This window comes from Heloderma suspectum, chromosome 3 (assembly GCF_057233095.1).
Source record: "Heloderma suspectum isolate Gila_16-S chromosome 3, 16-S_ref, whole genome shotgun sequence".
NCBI classification, from domain to species: domain Eukaryota; kingdom Metazoa; phylum Chordata; class Lepidosauria; order Squamata; family Helodermatidae; genus Heloderma; species Heloderma suspectum.
This window is the reverse complement of record NC_139460.1, coordinates 330,201,254-330,227,059: the sequence shown is the minus strand read 5'-3', so window position 1 is coordinate 330,227,059 and position 25,806 is coordinate 330,201,254. Positions and strand designations below refer to the sequence as shown.

The window sequence follows — 25,806 nt, the reverse complement described above, 5'->3', positions numbered from 1 at the left end:
TGAAGATTTTTTCTGTAGGCAGTTAACAACCACCCCCTGCCCCTCGGCGCATGCATGCAGATTGTAGCGTGAAAGAATGGCCTTGTGCTAGCTGGACTGTACTTTGATCAGCATAGCAAGGCAAGTGCAGTTTGCCTGCTTGGAGCTCAGCTGAGGGTGCCAACTTGGAAGCAAGCAGACGGATGTTTCTGGGAATAGGGAAATGGTTTGAGGCGGCTTCGAGTGTGGATCCCTTAGGGTCGGATGGTTGGGTTTCCACCGGGCTCTTCTGCTGGTCATTTGGCAGCCTCTCTAGAGCCCTGATCCTGTGGTTGCTGCACCACCCTCTCTCTTCCTGGTGGTGTAGTATTTCCCCAAGCGCTGATTGGGCTCTCCCGATGTGGCTACTGCAAACAACAGGCCAGGTAGGTGTGTGTGTGTGTGTGTGTGTGAGAGAGAGAGAGATGGGTTTCTGGCCGTGTTGCTGCTGCTTCTGCTGGCAGCCTCAGCATGTTTCTTATTGGCAGAACTCTGTTTCTCTGCCTGCTTCTGAGTGGCTTCTCTGTTCTCAGTATCTTTGGGCTTAACAGTGAATGAGGACCCCATTCCTCAGCATATCCAATATATGTTTCCTGTGGCGCAGCAGCACTAATCTAAACCATCTGCCTTTGTACTTTGTGGGTAGTGATTTTTTCTTGAGTCTCTTCCGGATGCTTGGGGCATGTTGTTCCTTTTGCTTCTTGCAGCCTGATCTGCTTTTGCTGTCTCCTCTTGGAATCCATAGCACTAAGAGTGGAAAGCTAAGCCTCTCTCAAGATGCAGACACTCAAGCAGGTCTCCCTGTTGCCAAACTTTGGGCCGAGAGGCAGAACATCCATCCAAGCTGTCTCCTCTCTGTTGCTGTTGAGAGATTTGTACAGCTTGTAAAATCAACATGATATTCTTTTTTAGTTTTGTTTACTAAATGTAAGTCTAATAAATATGCTAAATCAGATCTCCATTATTTTAGAACAGTGGAGAAACCATGTATCACTGTCCATAACTGAGAAGGGCTTTTCTCTGAATGTCTTTCTTTATAACATTAATATCCTTCCTTTCAACCCTGAAAAGGGCCCCAAAGTTGCTTACAGCAGTAAAATCATCATATAATACAAAAACAGGAAACAAAGAGTGTTAAAATGGAGCCAGTGAATGAATAGCAGGCAAGAATTTAAAGTTGGTCAAAAGCTTGTCAGAATAAAAATGGTTTTATCACCTGGCTGAAAGTTGACAGAGGGCCAGCTGGACTCTCTTGGGAAGGAGCTCTGGAGTTCGGGTGCTGCAACTGGGGAGGTCCAGCTCTCCCCCCTCCGCTGCTGGTGGACCACAGAGACACCTACTTGACCTCTGAAGGTGGAGGCACCTGGCAGAAGACTGCAAAAGATGACCGTAGCAGTGCGTCAGGCTCATGTCTTGTGAACTGCCCAGAGAGGTTCAGCTATGCGGTGGTGTAGAAATACAATGTTGGAGCAGTTGGTCCTTCAGAAACTTGGGGTCCCAGTTGTGCTCAGAAATGCCAACATGGAGCAGTGTCTGGCCGGGGAGAAAGCTGGCTTCATCTGATGCTGGGTGGCTCCAGTTGGGGCTTTCATCCCAACTTGATGTGTGGGAGGGGGTGGGGGTGGAGAATCACTACCAAGACAGTCTGCACCTGCCTGGGTTCAAATCCCTTCCACAGTCTGGAAGGTGTCCACTTGGCCTCAGCCAGGTACCTTCTTTCAGCCTAGGCTACCTTACAAGGCCGCTGAGAGTCTGTTGAAGATGTGGTCATTGTACATGTGCCCCCCCCCCCCCATGCGGAGCTCCTTGGAGGAAGATAAATGGGATAGATATAATGGTGCAACGTTGTCGCTGAAGTGTTACCAACCTCTTGGTTCTTCCTGTGAAGCACTGCTGTTGCTCCATCCTGCAGTTTATTTGTGCTTCTTTCTTGCTGCATGGTGGATATTTGGCATTAGAGCCCTGGAATTCTGTTTGTCTTTGTGTGTGTCTGTTTATTGATGTAACTGTCATATTTGCATGTCTGGTTGCAGAAAATTGTTCTCCTAGATGCACTGCCTGGGGCTCTTGGAAGAGACCATGATGATGGAGCATTTATGTATTTGGACCTAACTTCCCAGTTATTTGTTTGAACCAGACATTTTCCCCATTTCAGATCCTGTTTGACCAAACCCAAAGATCAATTAAAGCACAACTTCAGATATTTGTTAAAGAGTAAGTTAACTTTCATTTTTGCAAATATTTGTGCTTAATGAAGCCTGGCCCAAGGTGAACTGCAAACCCCTGAAATTTGCTTGTCAAAAAGGTGTCTGGGCTGGTGCCATTGGAAAGGTTTGCAGTGCTTCCTTACACCTTTGGAAAACCCACACATGCCCGAGGACTGAAGGTGGTGTAATCAGCCTTAGCTGAGAAGGGCAACAAGCTGAAGTGGCCATATCTTTGTGAGGCTGCCTTCAAGGTTGCATCAAGAGAAGCATCGCTTTCTTTCCAAGGGCAATGGTAGTCAGTCCGGGCAAGGCAGGGTTTGGAGTCCTGGGGTTGGTTCTGGGCCCACATGGATTAAGATGCATGTTGACAACATGGGAAAAGATTTAGGACAGGCTTCAGAATGCCAGAGGTTCTAGGAAACCAGTTTTGTGGTGAAATTGATAAATCTAGACTATCTGACTAATGGCGTTAAAAATGTTGAACGTTCAGCTCTTTGAGATTATGGCCTAGTAGAGTATCTGCTCCACGTATCCACAGCAAAAAGCAAGGTGGGTGGGGAGGAAATGCAGCCAAATGTACCTCCCTGTATCTTCAGCAGAGACCTTCCTCACTATAAGCTGTTCAGCACTGGAACTGGAGGGATGCAAAGTTTCCAGTGGGTGTGCATCACCTGCTTTGGCTCAGAGCATGGGACTGAGGTTTCCCCTCAACTTGGAGGTGCTGATTCTGCAAACCCTCTTTGTATGACTCCTGACATCGGATTAGGGTCTCCTTGCACTTATCCTCTCACGTGGACTGGGAATAGCTTGTGTGCTGTGTTTTCTCCTGCCCTGCTCACACGTTCCCCCCAAATGAAGTCATCTGTGCTTGTAGCAACACCTGTGAGCAAAACCACATTGGAAACGGATTCCCATTGGAAGCCCTTTGAGTGTGGCATTCTGTAGTGAAGAAAGATTGGTGGAATATGACCGTTGGTTCCTTTGTGCTCTAGGGATATTAGAAAATTTAAAGATGCAAAGAAGCAGTTTGAGAAAGTCAGCGAAGAGAAAGAGAACGCCCTCGCCAAAAATGCCCAAGTTCCGAGGAACAAGCAACACGAAGTAGAGGAGGCCACCAATATCTTGACCGCCACTCGGAAGTGCTTCCGGCACATTGCTCTGGACTACGTTCTCCAGGTGAACTTTTCAGACGGTTCTCAAAGGCTTGAGAGATTGGAAATGTGTTGTAAGTGTGGGGGCTCTGAGAATGGAGGCCCTCTGACAGAGGAGAGAACACCTCATGTTTTTGTGTTGAGGTTGGGTTGGGGGTGGGGACCTGGAGGGGAGGGGAGGGGAGGCAGCCTTGAGGGCAGTCACTGAGTGACAAAACCACAGAGAGATGGTGTCAGGACCAGTCTAGCTGCTGGTCTGAGGCCAGGCAGAGCAGTGGCCTTGGTTTGCAGTGGCAGGAAATGTGGAGGCAGTGAAAGCTACATTAAGAGAGCCAAGGCAGTAGATGAGCTGCAGAGCCAAGAACCCTCATGGAACCCTCATGGAGCTGAGGGTTCCAAGCAAGGGAAGTGCACAGCACCTCCTAGCCGGGAAGTTCTCTGGGACTTGGGTATTCTCTATGAGGTCTTATGTAGCCTCCCCCCATCCCCCAGCTTGGGAACTGGAAAGGAGAGGAGGCTTCCCAGGGCTGCTAGCTCTGCTTTGGCGTCACAGGAGCTGGCTCTACAGGGGCTGGCGTGGTGGTGGGGGAGGCTCTCCGGCGAGCTGGTGCTGCTGTGCAGAGGTCCAGGTCTAGTGCTGGGACCCCCTCCTCCCCCTTCCTGTTTCTTCAACATCTCTGGGTGAAGCTGTAACCTCCAAGAAGTTCTCCAAGGAGCCAGAATACATTGCATAGGTTTTGGGAAAGGAATCGTCCCCCCGCCCCAATAATTTGAGCGAGAAAGGACCTGTGTGGGTTCTGTGGAGTATCCTTTGAGTGTCCTGGTTTTCTTGACCTCTGCTCTTGGTATCCAGAAAGAGAAATCTGGGCTCTTCAAAGAAGCCTGCAAGGCAGTGTTGCTGCTGCTGCTTCCCAGAAGTGTTCTGGAAAGTCGGTTGACCTTTTAGCAGCCTAGAATTGACATGCACAGGGAGAGAATTCCAGAGGGTGTCGAGGGAAGGGCTTCAGAAACTGAACCTTGGAAAAATTGATTACCTTAAAAGGAAAAACATGAGACCCTGAACAGCTTGAGGTGGGAATTCTCAGGCCAAGGGACCTCTGGCTTGGAGATGGGCCAGGCCAGTCTCCTTTGAAGGCTGATGAGCCCACCGGCTTTGGCTGGAACTTGGGCACTCTGTGGCTGCAGCCGCAGGCCTGGTCTTGCAAGCAAGACTTGCACTCGTTGGAGGAGCTGCTGCCAGTCACTCTGGCTGTGAGCTGCCGTTTGCCCGTCTGTTTTCCAGCCCCACTGGCTCCGTGAACCTCCTTCTGACTTCCCCTGCTTCACTCTGTTGTGAGCACACTGAAGCAAATAATTTGTTTTTCCTAGATTAATGTTCTTCAATCCAAGAGGAGATCAGAGATCCTAAAATCGGTAAGTTTCTCATGCAAAAATAGGAAGCTGCTGAGTTGGAACCTATCGGCAAATCTGGCGCTGAGGGGTGGGGACTTGGGCTCAGTAGAGACCAGGCAGGAGTGGCAAACTCAACATAGAAAGCCCTGGGCCCTCTTAGGCACCTGCCGGTGCTATGCCAGCTCATCCCCATGGCCACCAGTTAGTGTCTCATGGAATCATAGAATCATAGAATAGTAGGGTTGGAAGGGGCCTACAAGGCCATCGAGTCCAACCCCCTGCTCAATGCAGGAATCCAAGTCAGAGCATCCCTGACAGGTGGCTGTCCAGTCTCGTCTTGAATGCCTCCAGTGTGGGAGAGCCCACCACCTCCCCAGGGAATTGGTTCCATTGTCGTATTGCTCTGACAGTCAGGAAGTTTCTCCTGATGTTCAGCCGGAATCTGGCTTCCTGGAACTTGAGCTCATGATTCCGTGTCCTGCACTCTGGGATGATCGAGAAGAGATCCTGGCCTTCCTCTCTGTGACAACCTTTCAAGTACTTGAAGAGCGCCATCCTATCTCCCCTCAGTCTTCTCAAGGCTAAACAGTCCCAGTTCTTTCAGTCTCTCTTCATAGGGCTTTGTTTCCAGTCCCCTGATCATCTTTGTTGCCCTCCTCTGAACCCTCTCCAGTTTGTCTGCATCCTTCTTGGGGAAGGGACACTGCTTCCCCCTCCCCCCGGCACAGGAGGCTCAAGCGAGGGGAGGGCTGGCATCTCTCACAGGCTGAGCTTAGGAAGCAGTTAGAGGTTGAGTCCCCCGTGCCACGGCAGGGGGCTGCCAGGCTCAGAGCAAGTGTGGGCCCCTGTGTAGGTCGTAGCGTATTTAGGAGTCTCATTGTCATCACCATCATTGCCCTCTACAGGCTTATCCCACCCCTCACCCCAGGAGCTCAGGGTAATGCACATGGTTCTCCCCGCTTTCATTTTATCCTCACAACAACCTTGTGAAGTAGGTTAGTCTGTGTGTGTGTGGCTGACTCAGGTCACCCAGTGTAGATTTGAACTCACTTCTGTCAAGTAGTAGTGCAATATTCTAACCATTACACCACACAAGCTCACTTCCAGATGCTGCAGCCTGGCTCTCAGATATATGTGACTATAGAACATGTCCTTTAGAACATAAGAGTAGTCCTGGATCAGACCAAAGGGTCTCTAGTCCACAGTTCTGTTCCCAGCAGTGGCCAGCCACATGCCCCAGTGGGAAACCCAGAAGCAAGGACATGAGTGGAACAGCAGCACCCTCCCATTGGTGTTCTCCAGTAAGTGGCATGGATACGGGAGGTAATCTGACTGGTAGCCACTGATTGCCTTATCCCATTTACAGTTATCTTGAGTTGGCAGCCATCGCTACATCTTGTGGTAGCAAATTCCATCGTTTAACTGTCCTGAATCTCCCACCATTTGGCTTCATTGCATGACTCCATTGGCTTCTAGAGGGGAGAAAAATACCTCTATCCAATTTCTCCACACCACACATAATGTTATACACCTCTATCACGCTCCCCTTAATTCACCTTTGTTCTAAGCTAAACAGTCCCAGATGTTGTAACTTTTCCTTATAGGGGAGCTCCTTCAGTTCCTTGATCATTCTGGTCGCTCTTTTGTTTTTCACCTTTTCCAGCTCTGTGATGTCCTGTTGGAAGTCTGTTGGCCGGAACTGTACACAACATTCCGAGTGTGGTCGCATCATAGATTTGTATAAGGGAGTTTTGATATTGCCAGTTTTATTTTCAGTTCCTTTCTTGATGATCCTTTAAATGAAATACGCCTTTTTTGCAGCAGCTGCACATTGGGTAGCCACTAAAACCTCAAGATACCTTTCTTGATCACCACCAGCTCAGACCTTATCAATATATATTTGAAGTTACATTATTTTGCCCCAACATGCATCACTTTGCACTCGTTTACATTAAATTGCATTTGCCATTTTGATGCCCATCCCCCCAGTTCGGAGAGATCCTTTTGGAGCCCTTCACTATCTTTTAAAAAAAAATTACTCCAAGTAATTTGGTGTCATCTGCAAACTTGGTCAACTCACTGCTCCGGATCACATACGAACAAGTTAAAAACCCCTGGTCCCAAAACAGGTCTGTGGGGGGCTCCGCTCCTCACCTTCTTCCGTCCGGCGGCAGCGGCTCTGCAAGCGGGTTCAATGAGCATGGGGAAGGGCTTCCGCCTCCACACCAGCAGCTGACTTCCCCCTGCTGGCCTGTCGCCTGTGTTTTGCATGGGGCTCCTGATAGTCTTCCAGCCCTGCTGGGGACAGATGCAGCAGTTGAGGACGATATGGGGGGGAGCATCAGAGCCCCTTGGCTGCATCTGACAAGGGGAGTTCAAAGGCAAAGTGAGGCCCCTTCCTTATCATGCTTCATGTCTTTTCGGCCAGAATTCCCCCCTTCCCGCCTACAGTAAACATCAAGGTTGTAAAACTAGGTCATAGAATCACAGAACAGCAGGGTTGAGAGGGGCCTACAAGGCCATCGAGTCCAACCCCCTGCTCAATGCAGGAATCCAAGTCAGAGCATCCCCGACAGATGGATGTCCAACCTCGTCTTGAATGCCTCCAGTGTGGGAGAGCCCACCACCTCCCTGGGGAATTGGTTCCACTGTTGTATTCCTCTAACAGTCAGGAAGTTTTTCCTGATGTTCAGCCAGAATCTGGCTTCCCACTTGAGCCCATGATTCCGTGTCCTGCACTCTGGGATGATCGAGAAGAGATCCTGGCCTTCCTCTTTGTGACAACCTTTCAAGTACTTGAAGAGCGCTATCATATCTCCCCTCAGTCATCTCTTCTCAAGGCTAAACATTCCCAGTTCTTTCAGTCTCTCTTCGTAGGTCTTTGTTTCCAGTCCCCTGATCATCTTTTTTGCCCTCCTCTGAAACCTGTCCAGCTTGTCTGTATCCTTCTTAAAGTGTGGTGCCCAGAACTGGACACAGTACTCCAGATGAGGCCTAACCAGTGCTGAGTAGAGGGGAACTAGTACTTCCCCAGGATTTGGAAGCGATGCTTCTATGAATGCAGCCCAAAATAGAATTTGCCTGTTTTGCAGCCACATCACATTGTTGGCTCATATTCAGCTTGTGATAGACAACAATTCCAAGATCATAGAATCATAGAATAGTAGGGTTGGAAGGGGCCTACAAGGCCATCGAGTCCAACCCCCTGCTCAATGCAGGAATCCAAGTCAGAGCATCCCTGACAGATGGCTGTCCAACCTCGTCTTGAAGGCCTCCAGTGTGGAGGAGCCCACCACCTCCCCAGGTAATTGGTTCCATTGTTGTATTGCTCTGACACTCAGGAAGTTTTTCCTGATGTTCAGCTGGAATCTGGCTTCCTGTAACTTGAGCCCATTATTCCGTGTCCTGCACTCTGGGATGATCAAGAAGAGATCCTGGCCTTCTTCTCTGTGACAACCTTTCAAGTACTTGAAGACTGCTATCCTATCTCCCCTCAGTCTTCTCTTCTCAAGGCTAAACATGCCCAGTTCTTTCAGTCTCTCTTCATAGGGCTTTGTTTCCAGTCCCCTGATCATCTTTGTTGCCCTCCTCTGAACCCTCTCCAGTTTGTCTGCATCCTTCTTAAAATGTGGTGCCCAGAACTGGACACAGTACTCCAGATGAGGCCTAACCAGTGCTGAGTAGAGGGGAACTAGTACTTCCCAGGATTTGGAAGCGATGCTTCTATGAATGCAGCCCAAAAGAGCATTGGCCTTTTTTGCAGCCACATCACATTGTTGGCTCATATTCAGCTTCTGATCAACAACAATTCCAAGATCCTTCTTGCTCGTAGTGTGGTTGAGCCACATATCCCCCATCTTGTAACTGTGCTTTTGGTTTCTTTTTCCTAGGTGCAGAACTTGGCATTTGTCCCTATTAAATGCCATTCTGTTGTTTACTGCCCAGCACTCCAGTCTATCCAGATCACTTTGAATTTTGTTTCTGTCTTCCAAAGTAGTAGCTATCCCTCCCAATTTTGTGTCATCTGCAGATTTGATCAGCATTCCCTGCACCTCCTCCTCCAAGTCATTCATAAAAATGTTGAAGAGCACTGGGCCCAGGACTGAGCCCTGCGGTACCCCACTCGTTACCTCTCCCCAGCTTGAGAAGGTCCCATTGATAAGCACTCTTTGAGTCCGATTCTGTAGCCAACTGTGGATGCACCGGATCGTTGTTTCATCTAGCCCACTTTGAGCTAGTTTGCTCATCAGGATATCATGGGGCACTTTGTCGAAAGCTTTGCTGAAGTTGAGGTATATGATGTCTACAGCATTCCCACGGTCTACAAGGGACGTGACTTGATCAAAAAATGAGATCAGATTTGTCTGGCAGGACTTGTTTTTGACAAATCCATGTTGGCTTGGAGTCATCACGGCATTGTTTTCAAGGTGCTTCCAGATGGATTGCTTTATGATCTGCTCCAGAATTTTCCCAGGGATTGATGTCAGACTGACTGGTCTGTAGTTCCCAGGTTCCTTCTTTTTACCCTTTTTGAAGATAGGGACATGGTCGCTTTCCCCCAGAGTTCCTGTAACTGCTACTTTATCCACTAAGTCATCTCTGTTGGTTAGGATCAAGTCAAGGATAGCCGATCCTCTAGTTCCTTCCTCTCCTTTCTGTAGGAGGAAGTTATCCGCCACACAAGTCAGGAATTTCCTGGAGGGGCCATGTTTTGCAGAATTTGTCTCCCAACAAATATCGGGGAAATTGAAGTCCCCCATTACTACTACATCATGCTTCCTTAAAACATTGGCTATTTGCTTTTCAAAAGTTTCATCCTTGTCTTCTCCTTGATTGGGTGGCTGGTAGTAGACTCCGACCACCAGGTTCCTTTTATTCTTTGCTCCATTTATTTCAACCCAGATGCTCTCGATGGGGCTACCAAGCTCCTCCTCCTGTATTTCTGTGCAGAGATATGTATTTTTCACATACAGTGCAACCCCACCTCCCTTTCTGTTCCTCCAAGATCCTTCTTGCTGGTAGTGTTGTTGAGCCACATATCCCCCATCTTGTAACTGTGCATTTGGTTTCTTTTTCCTCGGTGCAGAACTTGGCATTTATCCCTATTAAACATCATTCTGTTGTTTTCTGTCCAGCACTCCGGCCTATCAAGTTCCCTTTGAATTTTGTTTTTGTCTTCCAAGGTATTGGCTATCCTGCCTGATTTTGTGTCATCTGCAAATCTAATCAGCATTCCCAGGACCTTCTCCTCCAAATCATTAATACAAATATTGAAGAGCACTGGGCCCAGGACTGAGCCCTGAGCTACCCTGCTCATTACCATTCCCAGGTTTGAGGAGATCCCATTGATAAGCACTCTTTGAGTCCGATTCTGTAGCCAACTGTGGATTCACCGGATCGTTGTTTCATCTAGCCCACTTGAGCTAGTTTGCTCATCAGGATATCATGGAGTATTTTGTCAAAAGCTTTCCTAAGTTGAGGTATATGATGTCCACAGCATTCCCACAGTCCACAAGGGAGGTGACCTGATCCAAAAATGAGATCAGATTTGTCTGGCAGGATTTGTTTTTGACAAATCCATGTTGGCTTCGAGTAAAAAACGCATTGTTTTCAAGGTGCTTACAGATGCTCCAGAATAATCTGCTCCAGACTTTTCCCAGGGATTGATGTCAGACTGACTAGTCTGTAGTTCCCAGGTTCCTCCTTTTCACCCTTTTTGAAGAGAGGGACAACATTAGCCCTCCTGCAATCATCTGGCACTTCCCCCGTCCTCCATGATTGCTCAAAGAGAATATACAGCGGTTCTGAGAGTTCTTCTGCCAGTTCCTTTATATCTCTAGGATGCAGTTCATCTGGCCCTGGAGATTTGAACTCATTTAAAGTAATCCGGTGTTCCTTGACCATACGCCTATCGATCTCAAGCTGCAATTCTGCCCCTTCAGCCTATATTTCACCTTTGCCAGCGGGGTCATAGACCCTCTTTTGGGAGAAGACTGAGCCAAAGTTGGAATTGAGTACCTCTGCCTTATTTTTTTCATATCCTTATTTAATAGCTGAACCACCATTTCTTTCCTCTGTCTTTTAGAATAGAATAGTAGGGTTGGAAGGGGCCTACAAGGCCATCGAGTCCAACCCCCTGCTCAATGCAGGAATCCAAGTCAGAGCATCCCTGACAAATGGCTGTCCAGCCTCGTCTTAAAGGCCTCCAGTGTGGGAGAGCCCACCACCTCCCCAGGTAATTGGTTCCATTGCCGTATTGCTCTGACACTCAGGAAGTTTTTCCTGATGTTTAGCCGGAATCTGGCTTCCTGTAACTTGAGCCCATTATTCCGTGTCCTGCACTCTGGGATGATCAAGAAGAGATCCTGGCCTTCTTCTCTGTGACAACCTTTCAAGTACTTGAAGAGTGCTATCATATCTCCCCTCAGTCTTCTCTTCTCAAGGCTAAACATGCCCAGTTCTTTCAGTCTCTCTTCATAGGGCTTTGTTTCCAGTCCCCTGATCATCTTTGTTGCCCTCCTTTGAACCCTCTCCAGCTTGTCTGCATCCTTCTTAAAGTGTGGTGCCCAGAACTGGACACAGTACTCCAGATGAGGCCTAACCAGTGCTGAGTAGAGGGGAACTAGTACTTCCCGGGATTTGGAAGCGATGCTTCTATGAATGCAGCCCAAAATAGCATTTGCCTTTTTTGCAGCCACATCACATTGTTGGCTCATATTCAGCTTGTGATCGACGACAATTCCAAGATCCTTCTCGCTCGTAGTGTGGTTGAGCCACGTATCCCCCATCTTGTAACTGTGCATTTGGTTTCTTTTTCCTAGGTGCAGAACTTGGCATTTGTCCCTATTAAATGCCATTCTGTTGTTTTCTGCCCAGCGCTCCAGTCTATCCAGATCACTTTGAATTTTGTTTCTGTCTTCCAAAGTATTAGCTATCCCTCCCAATTTTGTGTCATCTGCAAATTTGATGACACAAAATTTTACTATACATGTAGCTGAAGAAAGCCTTTTTGTTGCTTTTAGCATCCCTCACTAACCTCAGCTCATTCTCAGCTTTAGCCTTCCTGACGCCATCCCTGCAATTCTGTGCTACCTGCCTGTACTCTTCCTTTGTTGCTTGACCTTCCTTCCACTTCCTATATGTGTCTTTTTTTGTTTTCAGGTCATCTCTACGCTTTTTGTGAAGCCCCATTGGCTTCTTCTGTGGTCTTCCACCTTTTCTTCTTGTTGGGATTGTTTGTAATTGTGCCTTGAGAATTTCCTTTTTTAAAAGCTCCCTTTTAAAAACAAAGCCTCAGCTTGTTTTTGCTCTTCCTTTTTTCCCTTTTTTTCCTTTTTTAAAAGCTCCCTTTTAAAAACAAGCTTCAGCTTGTTTTTGCTCTTCAAGCTTCTGGTCTTCACTTTGCTGCTGTAGTTCCACCCTTCTGTCAAAGAACTCTTTGTGTTCTCTTATTCCTCAGAGGGTCGACACTTGCTGCTCCAGTCCTCTTACTTTTTCTTCCAGCAACATGATCAACTTGCACTTGTTGCAGGTGTAGGCTGTGTTCTCAGGCAAGAAAGCAAACGTTGCACACACCTTGCAGGTCACCACCACTGGAGAGTCTTGTCCTTCCATTGCCTCTTTTCCCTTTTTATGTCTAGCTTTTTGATTGTTCTAGACTAGCCCGTGCCTGCTCCTCTACTCACTAGAGGTTAAAAGCAGAGTCCCACTGGTGTGGAAGTGTGTGTTACAAGAAAAATAATTTAAAAAAAAAAGTTAGGGGCCTCCCCCGGGGTCTCCCCTGCCAAACTCCCCTGGCCAACTCTTGTTTGCTCCCCCTGTTCGCTCGCTCTGGTCACTCGCTCTCTGGGAGCTTGCTTGCTTCTGTAGTCCCTGGACCAGCTGGAGCAGCTTCCTCTGCTCTGCTCTGCTCTGCTCAGCTGGGAGGTGGGAAACAATCGGGATGTAAGCTGTGGTTGTGACTTTGACTTGCTGCTGATCTCTTGCAAAGTTCTATTGTCTCTAACTCTCAAAGTGCCTTGGCTTGCTGTAGCAGCTCAGCTCTTGCAAAACGTACCTTTCCTTTCATATCTGAATTGCTAGGGGCATTAAGAGATTTGAAGGATGGGAAAAACGCTGTTAGTGCTTCAGCTGAAGATGAGTTGGATAACTATCGGGTAAATGGCAAACTCGGGAAGACTGTGTGGTGCACCAGCGAAAGGAGTCAGCATTGTGTGTGATGATGTGGCTCTGCAGCTGCCTCCGCTCTCTGTGGCACAGATATGGACCTCCTTCTGAAGCCTCTCTCTGCTTCCATGGCATGCTTCCATGGCATGCCTTGAGAGAGTTTGGGATCTCTCTCAGAGCAGCGACAGTCTGATGTGTCTGATGCCTTCCCAGGACAAATAGCATGGGAGCAAGGCGGCGTTCAAAGAGAAGAGGCAGCGGGAACAGCGGTGGGACTTGCAATGGAAGTGCCGTTTGAGAAAGTCTAGGCCATGTTCAATCTAGAGTGGTTAGTCCTCTGTGTGGAAGCCAGCAAAAGTGGGGATCTTTGGTGTGGCCTGCGTTGCCAGATGCAATAGGGCAGAGAGGACTGTGAGAGTTTGTAGATAAGTAGCTGATGTGAGGGTTGCTGGAAGCCCCTTGAAGTATTGCCTCTCCAATCCGCCTCTTTCTCCATGCTAGATGTTGTCCTTCATGTATGCCCACCTGGCCTTCTTCCATCAAGGCTATGACCTTTTCAGCGAACTTGGACCCTACATGAATGACCTTGGAGCTCAGGTAATGAATGTGATGTGGGGCTGCTGTGAGCAGCTCTGGGGAGCGGGAGGAGGAGGATAAAGGCTTGAGGAAGCTGCACTTGCTGCGCTCCCAGCAGGCGGCTTTCCCTTCGCCTGGGCCCGTTGGGGCTCTGTGCTGAGTGCTTCTGAGGACATGGCCATGTGGCAAAGGCTCAGTCTCCCAGGAAGGGTCATCATTACAAGTCAGTAATCTGTTCCTTTCTGCATCCCAATGTCCAACCTCAATGGTGTAATTGATAACAGCTTACATTTATCCTCTATCCCTTAATTTCCTTGTGACCACACCAAATTGGCTCTATTCATGCACCCAGTAAAAGTGGTTCTGTTTTCTCTTCCTCGGGTATTGTGGTATGGAGCACACACCAGAGCAGGGAGCTGGGAAGGATGCAGCCACCTCTGCCTGCGACAGCCTTCTTTCAACACTGCTATGAGCTTCTCCCTTTGACGTGTCTGGGACCCCCTTTGGCATTTCATGGTTGTGCTGGAGACTCCCTCAGGGACGTCTTTTCTCCTACCTCTGTGGAGAAAGTCGCTTCCCAGTTCATGCTGTTGCTGTGTGAGAGGCCAGCCAGGCAGCTGGAGTGGAAACTGCTCAGGCAGCATGAGTCATCCTTTTCTCTAGCCGGCTGCGATGCACCAGACCAGCCTCATGTCCCTGGCACCCTTGCTATTCTTGGAAGCCAGCTCCCCTGAGCGGAGGCAGAGAGCAGGGCAGCAGCAGCAGCAGGCCTTTACCTGAGTCAGGGGAGCTCCTTGGGACAGCAGCAGAGAGAGGCAGGCAGGGGTGTGTGTGAGTGTGTGTGTGTGTGTGTGAGTGTGAAGTAAACCTCTGGGTGGAACTTCCCTTGGGGGGTGTGGTGTCAGCAATGAAACCAAGGCCTCTTGTGTCTCAAGACACCCTGTCAACAAATGTGCATTTCTTTGTCTTCCTTTTTACAGCTGGACCGGCTGGCTGCAGATGCTGCAAAGGAGAAGAGGGAGATGGAGCAAAAACACTCCACTATTCAGCAAAAGGTACTGGAAGGGATGCCAGAGGCAAACTCCCCCCCCCCCCCCCCGCTGGCACGCAGCTGCACTGAGCAGATTGCCACCCTTTGGTGGTCAGTGGAAGAGAATTCCAGGGCCAGAGGCTAGGAAGCCTGTTACCTTTTTCATTCCTGTAGCAGCAGCTCTCAGCACGAGATCACATGGTACTTTTCTCTGGTAGGTTTCAAGTGTAGCCTTCAGTGCGAAGTGGCCTGGGAGGAGGCCGCTGCGGGTGGCGTGGAGAGGGGAATCTGGGGGTGTGCAACACCTCATTCCTCACGGGGCTCTGTGGATTGCAGCCTTGGCCTTGAATGTTGCTGGGATGCCAAGGGGGCTGTCTCAAACCGTGGACTAAAATACCACCTTGCCAGTTGCATTAAAAAAGCCTGTTTTGTAGTGGAAGTGCTGATTGTATTTGTCACATTCAAACCTGAATATGCCTTTTAAAAATACAAAGCAAATCTTGATTTCAGTCACACTTTTAAGGTGTTGCAGGCACTGGACTAGGTGCTTCTGGGGCTTTTGAAGTTTCATCCCTAGCAAGAGTGAGTAAAATGTCCATACTGAAGTTTGTTTTAAACTTCGGTTTACAGAGAAGAGCGAGTGGCAACTGAAGTATTACTCTCTTGCCTTGGTTGTGCCACTGCATTATGGGGGAAAGTCAGATGTGGCGCCCTTCCTCGGGACATGGGCAGCATTCTTGTTGCTTCCCTCATGGCAGAGTCGCAGAGCCCTGTGGATGTTTGCTACTGACAGCTACTTATTTATACCTGACCCAAATGTGGAGAAGTGTTAGCCCAGCTGAGCAGCCAAGAACGAGACACAGCAGGTCATCTGCCTCTTGCACTAGGCCAGGCACCTGCCTTCCTGCTGAAAGGTTTGGACCAGAGTCTTTTCCCGTGATAAGCAGGGCAGGTTGCTTGATCAGAATTACAGAGGCCAGGCCAAGCCTCTGCTTACAGGCAAATTGGGAGATGAGAGGATTAATTGGATGGAAGGGGAAAAGTCACAGCTAATGGATTTTATTTATTTATTTATTTATTTATTTATTTCATTTCTATACTGCCCAATAGCCGAAGCTCTCTGATGCTTCTCGTTCCTATTTATTTATTTATTTTTAACATTTCTTGGCCGCCTTTCAGGGCAGAAACCCTCGGAAGGCTGCCTATCACAATAAAACACATGAAACAATATTAAGAGCGATAAAAACACAATAAAAGAGTATGAACAGGGTAAAAACAGCAATAAAAACCAGCAATAAAACAGCAACAACAGCAATCATATCAGTAAAATAATGTTTTCAAGGACTTCTTAAAAGTCTGCAGTGATGGAACATGGTGGACCCGCGATGGCAACTTATTCCAGAGGTGTAGGGCCACTGCAAAGAAGGTCATAGAATAGTAGGGTTGGAAGAGGACTATAGACCATCGAGACCAAGCCCCTGTTCAATGCAGGAATCCAAGTCAGAGCATCCCTGACAGATGGCTGTCCAGCCTTGAACGCCTCCAGTGTGGGAGAGCCCACCACCTCCCTAGGTAGTAGGTTCCATTGTCGTATTGCTCTAACAGTCAGGAAATTTTTCCTGATGTTCAGCCGGAATCTGGCTTCCTGTAACTTGAGCCCATGATTCCGTGTCCTGCACTCTGGGATGATCGAGAAGAGATCTTGGCCTTCCTCTCTGTGACAACCTTTCAAGTATTTGAAGAGCGCTATCCTGTCTCCCCTCAATCTTCTCTTCTCAAGGCTAAACATGCCCAGTTCTTTCAATCTCTCTTCATAGGGCTTTGTTTCCAGTCCTCCAATCATCTTTGTTGCCCTCCTCTGAACCCTCCCCAGTTTGTCTGCATCCTTCTTAAAGTGTGGTGCCCAGAACTGGACACAGTACTCCAGATGAGGCCTAACCAGTGCTGAGTAGAGGGGAACTAGTACTTCCCAGGATTTGGAAGCTATGCTTCTATTAATGCAGCCCCAAGTACCATTTGCCTTTTTTGCAGCCACATCACATTGTTGGCTCATATTCAGCTTCTGATCGACAACAATTCCACGATCTTTCTTGCTTGTAGTGTTGATGAGCTATGTATCCCCCATCTTGGAACTGTGCATTTGGTTTCTTTTTCCTAGGTGCAGAACTTGGCATTTATCCCTATTAATTGTCATTCTGTTGTTTTCTGCCCAGCGCTCCAGTCTATCCAGATCACTTTGAATTTTGTTTCTGTCTTCCAAAGTGTTAGCTATCCCTCCCAATTTGGTGTCGTCTGCAAATTCGATCAGCATTCCCTGCACCTCCTCCTCCAAGTCATTTATAAAAATGTTGAAGAGCACTGGGCCCAGGACTGAGCCCTGCGGTACCCTACTCGTTACCTCTCCCCAGTTTGAGAAGGTCCCATTAATAAGCACTCTTTGAGTCCGATTCTGTAGCCAACTGTGGATCTACCGGATTGTTGTTTCATCTAGCCCACTTTGAGCTAGTTTGCTCATCAGGAGATCATGGGGCACTTTTTCAAAAGCTTTGCTGAAGTCGAGGTATATTATGTCTACAGCATTCCCATGGTCTCCAAGGGACGTGACTTGATCAAAAAATGAAATCAGATTTGTCTGGTAGGACTTGTTTTTGACAAATCCATGTTGGCTTGGAGTAATCACGGCATTGTTTTCAAGGTGCGTCCAGATGGATTGCTTTATGATCTGCTCCAGAATTTTCCCAAGGATTGATGTCAGACTGACTGGTCTGTAGTTCCCAGGTTCCTCCTTTTTACCCTTTTTGAAGATAGGGACAACATTAGCCCTCCTCCAGTCATCTGGCACTTCCCGACGGGGGAGGACGGCTCTGTGACTTCTCGAAGAGAATATAAAGTGGTTCTGAGAGTTCTTCTGCCAGTTCCTTTATTACTCCAGGGTGCAGTTCATCTGGCCCTGGAGATTTGAACTCATTCCAAGTAATTAGGTGTTCCTTGACCATATGCCTATCGATCTCAAGTTGCAATCCTGCCCCTTCAGCCTGTACTTCGCCTTTGCCAGCGGGGTCATAGACCCTCTTTTGGGAGAAGACTGAGCCAAAGTAGGAATTGAGCACCTCTGCCTATCATTTTGCCATCCTTATTTATTAGCTCAACAACCATTTCTTTCCTCTGTCTTTTACTATGCATGTAGCTAAGAAACCCTTTTTGTTGCTTTTAGCCTCCCTCGCTAACCTCAGCTCGTTCTCCACTTTAGCCTTCCTGACGCCATCCCTGCAATTCTGTGCTACCTGCCTGTACTCTTCCTTTGTTGCTTGACCTTCCTTCCACTTCCTATATGTGTCCTTTTTTGTTTTCAGGTCATCCCTAAGCTTTTTGTGAAGCCACATTGGCTTCTTCTGTTGTCTTCCACTTTTTCTTCTTCTTCAAATTGTTTGTAATTGTGCCTTGAGAATTTTCTTTTTTTAAAAGCTTTTTTTGTTTTTTTTAAAAGCTCCCTTTTTTAAAAGCTCTTGGACTCCTTGTTAGAGTCACTTGCCATGGGACCTTACTGATCACTGTTCTGAATTTATTAAAATCAGCTTTCCTAAAATCCAGGGTACATGTTTGACTACACTCGGCTTTTGTTTCCCTTAGAACCAAGAACTCAAGTATAACATGGTCGCTTTCCCCCAGAGTTCCTGTAACTGCTACTTTATCCACTAAGTCATCCCTATTGGTTAGGATCAAGTCAAGGATAGCCAATCCTGTAGTTCCTTCCTTTACTTTCTGTAGGAGGAAGTTATCCGCCACACAAGTCAGGAATTTTCTGGAGGGGCCATGTTTTGCAGAATTTGTCTCCCAACAATTATCGGGGAAATTGAAGTCCCCCATTACTACTACATCATGCTTCCTTGAAACATTGGCTATTTGTTTTTCAAAAGTTTCATCCTCGTTTTCTTCTTGATTGGGTGGCCGGTAGTAGACTCTGACCACCAGGTTCCTTTTATTCTTTGCTCCACTTATTTTGATCCAGATGCTCTCGATGGGGCTATCAAGCTCCTCCTGCTGTATTTATGTGCAGAGATATGTATTTTTCACATACAGTGCAACCCCACCTCCCTTTCTGTTCCTCCTGTTCTTTTTGAACAAGTTATATCCTTATATTGCTGTATTCCAGTCCTGAGAGTCATCCCACCAAGTCTCAGTTACACCTATCAAGTCATCATTTCCCTCTTGTATTAAGAGTTCAAGTTCGTTCTGTTTGTTTCCCACACTCTGGGCATTAGTATATAGACATCGAAGATCATGTGCTTCATAGTCTGGCTTTCTTCCTACATGTGTCTGAAGACTATTATTGGGTGCTATCAGAGCTGTTCTCTCCGTTGCAGTGCATGAGCCTATATCCATTGTTACCCCCAACTTTACATCTCCCTTCCCCGGTAGGATTCAGTTGAAAGCCCTCCTGATAAATTTCTTCATGCTGTGGCCAAACACATTCTTCCCAGCCTTTGTGAGGTGCAACCCGTCCCTTGCCCATCATCAAGTGGGTCTGTGACCCACCTGGCAAAGGCGAAGTACAGGCTGAAGGGGCAGGATTGCAGCTTGAGATCGATAGGCGTATGGTCAAGGAACACCTAATTACTTTGAATGAGTTCAAATCTCCAGGGCCAGATGAACCGCACCCTAGAGGAATAAAGGAACTGGCAGAAGAACTCTTAGAACCGCTGTATATTCTCTTTGAGCAATCATGGAGGATGGGTGAAGTGCCAGATGACTGGAGGAGGGCTAATGTTGTCCCTATCTTCAAAAAGGGTAAAAAGGAGGAGCCTGGGAACTACAGACTAGTCAGTCTGTCATCAACCCCTGGGAAAAGTCTGAAGCAGATTATTCTGGAGCATCTGTAAGCACCTTGAAAACAATGCATTTTTTACTCGAAGCCAACATGGATTTGTCAAGAACAAATCCTGCCAGACGAATCTGATCTCATTTTTGGATCAGGTCACCTCCCTTGTGGACTGTGGGAATGCTGTAGACATCATATACCTCGACTTCAGCAAAGCTTTCGACAAAGTGCCCCATGATATCCTGATGAGCAAAGTAGCTCAAAGTGGGCTAGATGAAACAACGATCCGGTCCATCCACAGTTGGCTACAGAATCAGACTCAAAGAGTGCTTTTCAATGGGATCTCCTCAAACCTGGGAGAGGTAACGAGCTTCCTACATGTGTCTGAAGACTATTATTGGGCGCTATCAGAGCTGTTCTCTCCGACTCAGTCCTGGGCCCACTGCTCTTCAACATTTGTATGAATGACTTTGAGGAGGAGGTGCAGGGAATGCTGATCAGATTTGCAGATGACACAAAATCGGGCAGTATAGCTAATACCCTGGAAGACAGAAACAAAATTCAAAGTGATCTTGATAGACTGGAGCGCTGGGCAGAAAAAAACCATGATATTTAATAGGGATACATGCCAAGTTCTGCACCAAGGAAAAAGAAACCAAATGCACAGTTCCAAGATGTGGGATACGTGGCTCAACAACACTACAAGCGAGAAGGATCTTGGAATTGTTGTCGATCACAAGCTGAATATGAGCCAACAATGTGATGTGGCTGCAAAAAAGGCCAATGCTATTTTGGGCTACTTTAATAGAAGCATAGCTTCCATATCCCGGGAAGTACTAGTTCCCCTCCACTCAGCACCGGGTAGGCCTCATCTGGAGTACTGTGTCCAGTTCTGGGCACCACACTTTCAGAAGGATGCAGACAAACTGGAAAGGGTTCAGAGGAGGGCAACAAAGATGATCAGGGGACTGGAAACAAAGCCCTATGAAGAGAGACTGAAAGAACTGGGCATTTTTAGCCTGGAGAACAAAAGACTGAGGGGAGATATGACGGTGCTCTTCAAGTACTTGAGAGGTTGTCACAGAGGGGAGGGCCACCATCTCTTCTCGATCATCCCAGAGTGCAGGACACGGAATAATGGGCTCAAGTTCCAGGAAGCCAGATTCTGGCTGAACATCAGGAAAAACCTCCTGATTGTGAGAGCAATACGACAATGGAACCAAAGACCGAAGGAGGTGGTGGGCTCTCCCACAGTGGAAGCATTCAAGGCGAGGCTGGACAGCCATCTGTCGGGGATGCTCTGACTTTGATTCCTGCACTGAGCAGGGGGTTGGACTCGATGGCCTTGTAGGCCCCTTCCAGCCGTACTATTCTATGATTCTATGATGTCTGCAACATTCCCACAGTCCACAAGGGAGGTGACCTGATCCAAAAATGAGATCAAATTCGTCTGACAGAATTTGTTCTTGACAAATCCATGTTGGCTTTGCATAATCACGGCATTGTTGTCAAGTTGCTTCCAGATGGATTGCTTTATCATCTGCTCCAGAATTTCCCCAGGGATTGATGTCAGACTGACAGGTCTGTAGTTCCCAGGTTCCTCCTTTTTACCCTTTTTGAAGAGAGGGACAACATTAGCCCTCCTCCAGTCATCTGGCACTTCCCCCGTCCTCCATGATTTCTCAAAGATAATGGTGGTTCTGAGAGCTCTTCTGCCATTTCCTTTATTACTCTCATGGTGCTCTCATGGAGCCTGGTGGACCCCATCCAAGACCAGTTGTAAACCTCCAACCAGAGTACTTGGTTTCCCAACCCACAGACCTCCATGCGTTCCAGCTTGTTCACCCTCATCCATCCCCAAACAGCCTCCAGACACTAGTGTGTGAGTTCAAAAGCCTCCTTGGGATGTGTAGATGGAAACGACAGGTAGAGTTGAGTATCGTCTGCATACTGATGACACTTCAGCCCAACTCTCCCTAAGTAGTTTCATGTTGATGTTAAAAAGCACGGGGGACAGAATGAAACCTTGCAGCACTCCACAGGCTAATGGCCACAGGGTGGAACAAAAGTCTCCTACCACCACCTTCTGAGGCCACTCCTCCCGAAAGGACCAGAACCACTTTGAAACCATGCCTCCCAAGACCAGTCCAGATAAACGATCCAGAAGGATACCATTGCTGATGGTATCAAAAGCCGCTGAGAGGTCCAGAAGAACCAACAGGGATGGACTTCCCTAATCCATTCCCGAGTGTAAGTCATCAACCAGGGTGACCAAGGCTGTCTCTGTCCCATAACCAGGTGTGAAACCTGATTGGAATGGATCTAAATCATCAGCATCATCCAGCACTGCTTGGAGTTGTGAGGCCACCACACGCTCCAGCACCTTGCCCAAGAATGGCAAATACGATAACGGGAGGTCGTTAACTGAGGCCATAGGGTCTAGATGTGGTTTCTTCAACAAGGGCCTCACTACTGCTTTCAAAGCTGTGGGGACCTCGCCGTCCCTCAAGGAGTCATTTACTGGGGAGGACACGTTGATCCTCTGAGGGCTGGCACCTGAAGCAGATTTTCCATTCTTCATCCGTGTCTCCAACTCCATGTCATGCACAACTCCCAGTCAATGAAATGCTGGGATGCCCTTGTCCTCTCTTCCTGCCATCCAGGATTCATCCCATCTGGTGTTTGGGGGAAGGACTGCTTTGGTGGAAGTCACTGCCAGGAGCACCACCTGCTCATGTTTCCTTGTTTTACCTCACCCAGAGCTCTCCCCCGTTCCCGCTGCTTGCCTCCTTGAGTTCAGTTGCTCTGCACTCTTGGCTTTTAGGGCCATCACACATCTCTTCAGTTGCCTGCTCATTGGAGCGCCTTTGCCAAGTCCTCCTCCCCTCCCGCCTGCTTCCAGGCTGCCCTGTATGCATGTGGGCCTCACAGTCCCCCTTTTGTGGGGGTGACGGCTGCTCCCTCGCAGCACTGTGCCTCATCTTCAGAGCTCGCCTAATCCTCTGTGGTTCCACACAGTGACCTCAGGGCTGGGTCTTGGGTGCATCATGGCCCAGCTTTCCCGGCCTGTGTTCTGGGCAGAGCACGTTTGCTTCTGCAGTGGCTTCTCTGTGAATCTCCCCTCTGGCTCCATTCTGGGGAAGGGCATTGGAGAAGGCGGCATGGACAGCTCCTATGTTGTGTGTAGCTGCTTTCGAGGACGGGATCACATCTGTGCTGAAGCTTCCTGAAATAGAAGCAGGTGCAGTATTTTAAATAGTGCCTTGTTGGATGTAGGGTAATTCCGAAGCCTTCGCAGAGAGCTATCGCTGTTTAGGTCCAGGCTGTCAGATGTGGGGTCAGCATCCTGTCCAGCCACAGCCTCTCTTCCATAGCTGCCCCAACTGCCAACATTCAAGATGAATCCTAACAGCTAGCTAGCTTGCTTGCTTGCTTGCTTTCACGTTTATATACCACTCCACATCTAAACAGATTCCAGAGCAGTGAATAATAAAAGATAAAAGGAATAAAACATCATATTAAAACATATGAAAAATAAAACAACATATTAAAAGTTCGTTTTTTTAAAAAACAGAGTACAATAAAAACCATGGCTGGTCAGTCAAGGAAAGCTTCTTGAAATAAAGATGTTTTCAGGAAGCACCAAAAACAACTCAGTTTGGTGCCTGCCTGATCTCCAGAGGCAGGGAGTTCCACAGAAAAGGGAGCCACCACACTGAAGGCTCTATTCTGGGTGGACTTCAGTCAGACCCTAGGTCCACGTGGAACTACCAGGAGCAGGCCCTCCGATGACCTCTGTGACTGGGCAGGCTGGCAAGGGAGAGGCCCTCTCAGGTATCCTGGTCCCATGTTGTTTAGAGCTTTGTGCACTAGTAGCAAAGCCTTAAACCTGGCTCAGTGGCGAATGCGCAGCCAGTGCAGTTCCCTCAGCAGCAGTGTTGCCTGCTGAAAAGGGGCCGCTCCCGACAACAGCTGAGCTGCTGCATTCTGCATTAGCTGCAGCTTCCGGAGCAGCCTCAAGGGCAGCCCCACATAGACTGCATTGCAGTAATCCAGGCTTGAGGTTATGAGAGTGAACGAGGTAGAAATGGTGAAGTTCCATACCTTAAGCATTGAATATTTAAGGTATGAGAAATCTTGTGCATTGGCATATTCCCCCCCACCTGCCCCCACCCCACGTACAGACAGGGCAGTCCTCGCCTGATGCTTCCTTTGTGGCCTGCGGAAGTCCTGTGTTCCAGCGTGCTGAGGTGTCCCATGTGGGGGTGTCTCATGTGGAGCCATGGTGCAGAGAGGTGTCCCATGTGGACACCATGAGGTGTTCCATGTGGAGCCATGGCGCAGAGAGAGCCTGAAGAAGGCAAGTGCAGTTGCGTCCCTCTCCACGCCCCCTCCATCGGCACTAGCAGTGCAGAGGGAGAGAAGCCCCGTGAGAAGCGCGCTCGTCTGCCTGCTGCGCATCGTTTCTGCCGCTTGCTGCTCTTCTGCACTGCACTGAAAGAGGCACCTGTTTTTCTGCCAGGACTTCTCCAGTGACGACACGAAGCTGGAATACAATGTGGACGCGGCCAGTGGCATTGTCATGGAGGGCTACCTCTTCAAGCGAGCCAGCAATGCCTTCAAGACCTGGAACAGGTAATTCCGCCCCTGCTGGGGCTGGGCTTTGACGGGTGCTCGTATTGCACAGTCCGCTCTCTTCGGCTTGTTGACTTGTTGGGCTTGGTCTCCGAGGCCACCACCTCTTCGCCTTCTCTCTGCAAGCCCAGGGCCTGATCCTGTTCAGTGCAGAACTCTGGAGGCAGATTCAGATGCAACGATTTTGCTCCTATGGGCATCTGTCTATATGCCGAGGTGTTGTGTGCACATCTTAACATTTCATGCACTGAAGACCCTCCTTCCTATCTGTGCCACTTGTGGATTTGGCCGCCAACAAGCTGAATAGAGAACGAAACCCCTTGTGATGTGTCTGTGTACGCATGGATGTTCATGGGGAAAGGTGGCACGAAACAGTGCGTCTTGAGGGACACGGCCGGGTCTGGGATGGGGGTGGGGCAGTGGCTGCGCTGACTTGTCTTGTGTTCCAGTGAATTGTTCGCCACATCAGTGAGTGAGTGAAAGAGAAAATATACATTTAGTGCGCATGTTTGGCCTCCTCAGGCTGTGTCTGTACGACTGCCAGCTGTTGCATTTCATTGCCCTCTGTCCCTCCAGCTTAGGAATAATGAGGGACAGACAGGCTGAGGCGTCCTCCTTGAGATGCAGTCTGCTCCAGCTTGCTGTTTCAGGCAGGGGGGTTGGGGCTGGGTGGGGGTGCTTTCCTTGCAACGTCCAGGTGAACATTGTGGGAGGGCTCTTGCCTCTTTAATAACTCTTGACTTCCCTGGGGCAACACGGAAGAAGCAGAGCTCTCCTTGAGGCCTGCCTGCTGCCCAGTGTGGACCGCAACAGCTGTTTCAGTCGGTCTGGGGGGTGGCTCACCCTAGTCCCAGGGAAACACCTGGTGCAGACTTAAGCTCCATACCGGAGCTTTCCCGCACGGTAGCGCCATGCGAGCTGCAGTGCTGCTGTGTCCGCTAAGGCATTGCTTGTGAGCACGTCGTCCTTCATAGTGTTCCTGTTGTGAGATGCGGGAAGCTCTCGGCAATCCTGGAAGTGTCCCTTCCTGTTCTGAGTGGCCCCTTCTGAAAGTGAACTTAATTGCCGTGAGAATTGGGCATGTGGTGCTGCTGGTGCTGGCAGGAGTCCTTGTGTGGCAAGTGGGCGGCTTCTTTCAGTGCCCCTGGACCCATTTGCACAGATGTGCACGTCGCTTGTCAGCTTGCGGTGTGGACGGCAGTGGAAGTTAATGTTTGCGTGAGGTGGCCGTTTTGTGTTTACTTGATCCATCAGGGCCACTGGCACACACAGTAAGCATGCGCGTGCAAACCCTTTGAGGGAATGATGCTTTCCTTCCTGAGGTGGGTGGCTACCAGGAAGAGGACCTTCCCGGTGGTGGTGCCTCAGTCGTGGAGCGCGCTCCCCAGACAGGTCTGCCTGCCACCTGTTTGCTTTTTGTTTGTTTGTTTGTTTGTTTCATTTCTATACCACCCAATAGCTGATGCTCTCTGGGCGGTTCACAAAAATTAAAACCAAACTGCACGCAACAAAACAATTTAAAATATATAGAATATTAAAACCACAATAGGACGATACAACCACAATAAAACCTAGCAGCAGTGCAGGAATTTAAAATACAGATTTAAAACAGCAAAGCTAAAAGTCTAGAAAGCTGAAATGCTAAAATGCCTGGGAAAATAAAAAGGTCTTCACCTGGCGCCGAAAGGAATACAACGGAGGCAACAGGCGAACCTCACTAGGGAGCTCATTCCAGAGCCGGGGTGCCACAGCAGAAAAAGCCCTCCTCCTAGTAGCCACCCGCCTCACTTCCTTTGGCAGGGGCTCACGGAG

General features: G+C 48.6%; 1 protein-coding gene across 5 annotated transcripts in view; it reads left to right on the top strand.

The window, feature by feature from the left end:
- Nucleotides 1-25,806, top strand: part of ACAP2 (ArfGAP with coiled-coil, ankyrin repeat and PH domains 2) — a 70,171-nt gene that overhangs the window by 21,327 nt on the left and 23,038 nt on the right. For all 5 annotated transcript variants that reach the window (XM_084847864.1, XM_084847863.1, XM_084847862.1 and 2 more), the window contains 6 exons: nucleotides 2,174-2,232; nucleotides 3,218-3,401; nucleotides 4,745-4,789; nucleotides 13,436-13,531; nucleotides 14,491-14,565; nucleotides 23,882-23,994. In XM_084847864.1, coding sequence (XP_084703990.1) covers nucleotides 2,174-2,232; nucleotides 3,218-3,401; nucleotides 4,745-4,789; nucleotides 13,436-13,531; nucleotides 14,491-14,565; nucleotides 23,882-23,994 — 572 coding nt within the window. The remainder of the gene's footprint in view (nucleotides 1-2,173; nucleotides 2,233-3,217; nucleotides 3,402-4,744; nucleotides 4,790-13,435; nucleotides 13,532-14,490; nucleotides 14,566-23,881; nucleotides 23,995-25,806) is intronic.